The following is a 2,051-nucleotide window of genomic DNA, read 5'->3' as shown; positions in this document are numbered from 1 at the left end:
CCACTTCATTTTTTTTAAAGAACTAAACTTTTTGGATCCTATTATATTTTGTATTATTGTTTCTATTCTCAATTTCTTTATCTTCTGTTTTCCCTGCATTTATTACATTGTTCATTTGTTCCAGAATCCTAAGAGGACACATAGTTCAACAAACATGGAGCTTTCCTTTTTTCTAATATAATCGCTTGAGACTGTAATAATCCCTCAAAGCTTCATGCTTGCCATGTCCTACAAGTTTTGACATGCAATGTCTCTATTACTATTCAATAATAGATATTTTCAAATTTCCATTTTAATTTCATTTGTAACCTTGATTTAGCCAGCATTTTGCCTCCCAATGTCAAAAATTTGGGATTCTCTATTTACCTTTCTGTCATTAACATCCAAACCAGGTGAGTTATGATCAGATTGTATTCCTTTATATTTGTTGAGGCTGTGTGTGCCTGTGTGTGTGTGTCTGTGTGTGGCCTAGTACCTAATAATTCCTACAACTATTCCATATGTGCCTAAGAAAAATACTCTATTTCTAATCATTGAATGTAAATGCCACATAAGTCCAGATCAAGAACATCAACCACGCTGTTAAGATCCTCCATATTTTCATCATTCTTCTGTTCACCTAACCCACCTGTAATCAAGAAAGGTCTGCCAAGATTTTCTTCATGATGTTGATCCTACAAAATTTTCCCTGCAATTAGATCAGAATTAATTTATATATTTAGAGATTTTTTTTTTAAAGAAACACACTTAAAATTGTTTTATCTTAGTGACCTAAGTAGAGGTGAGGTAAATACAAGATTTGGGGGCCTAAAGTTATACAGTGTCCGCTTCATTGCCCCAAAGTACCTCATGTAAACCTCTGGAAGGCTTTCCCTAGGAGCAGTCTTCCCAGAGCCCCATGCATGTCCTTGTTCCTCAGGCTGTAGATGAAAGGGTTCATCATGGGGGTCACCACAGCATACATCACTGTGGCTACTGAGTCCTTCATGGAATAAGTTTGGAGGGGCTGCAGATATACCATACCAAGTGTCCCATAGAAGAGGGAGACCACAGCCAAATGTGAAGCACAGGTGGAGAAGGCTTTGTACTTGCTAGAAGCTGAGGGTATTCGGAGGATGGCTCTGGCAATCCAGACATAAGACATGATCATGATCCCTAGGGGGGTGAAGAAAATGAAGCAGCCTGTAGTAATCTGCACTGTGTGAATGACCTGGGTATTGGAGCATGCAAGCCTCAGCAGCACATACATCTCACAGAAGATGTAGTGGATCTTCCGGGAACCACAGAATGTCACTTTGGTCATGAAGAGGGTGAGGAAGAGGCCATAGAGGACAGAAAGTCCCCAACACAGGGTGAGGAGCAAAATACAGAGCCCAGGGTTCATGGCTGTGACATAGTGGAGGGGGCGGCAGATGGCCACATAGCGGTCATATGCCATTGTGGCCAGGATGAAGTTGTCCAGAGTCACCAAGGAGACCAGGAAGTAGAGCTGTGTCAGACACCCTGCATAGGAGATGGCTTTGTTCTGAGACTGAAGGTTCACTAATGTGTTGGGGATTGTGTTGGTGACAAAGAAGAGGTCAGTGAGGGAGAGGTTGGCCAAGAGTAAATACATGGGAGTGTGCAAGTGGGGATCAAAGCTGATGGCCAGGATGATGAGCACATTTCCCACCACTGTGACCAGGTACATGGACAGGAACATCCAGAACAAGATCCGCTGCTCTTTAGGACTCTCCGAGAGCCCCAGGAGTAGGAACTCTGAGGTCTCACTCTGGTTGCCTCCATGCATTTCCCCAATTGTCTGCAATATTAGCACCAACAAACATTTACTAATTGAGTATTGAGTAAGGACATTCAGACATTCAAAAGCAATTATTCTCTTGGCATTAAAAATAGACTAACTTTTATAATTTTTAAAAATGGGAGCAATGAAGCGTAACATGGAAAATCTTTATGCAGCTTAGTCTTCCCAGGGACTTTTAATTTGACATACTCAATATTATAGAAGTAATGTACATGTCTTATTTTAAATCCTATCAGCTTACAATATT

General features: G+C 40.9%; 1 protein-coding gene across 1 annotated transcript; it reads right to left on the bottom strand.

Moving 5' to 3' along the window:
* Positions 1 to 847: 847 nt before the first annotated feature.
* LOC124512776 (olfactory receptor 1D2-like) lies at positions 848 to 1,804 on the bottom strand. Its single transcript, XM_047080383.1, has one exon. It carries the CDS (start codon positions 1,787 to 1,789, stop codon positions 848 to 850), a length of 942 nt encoding a protein of 313 aa, XP_046936339.1. The 5' UTR covers positions 1,790 to 1,804.
* Between the last annotated feature and the right edge of the window lie 247 nt (positions 1,805 to 2,051).

This window comes from Lynx rufus, unplaced genomic scaffold (assembly GCF_022079265.1).
Source record: "Lynx rufus isolate CCGP_SWC_20201006 ecotype Redwood Valley unplaced genomic scaffold, mLynRuf1.p SCAF_18, whole genome shotgun sequence".
Taxonomy (NCBI): domain Eukaryota; kingdom Metazoa; phylum Chordata; class Mammalia; order Carnivora; family Felidae; genus Lynx; species Lynx rufus.
Note: the sequence above shows the minus strand (reverse complement) of the source record. Positions and strands in the feature narration are given on the sequence as shown.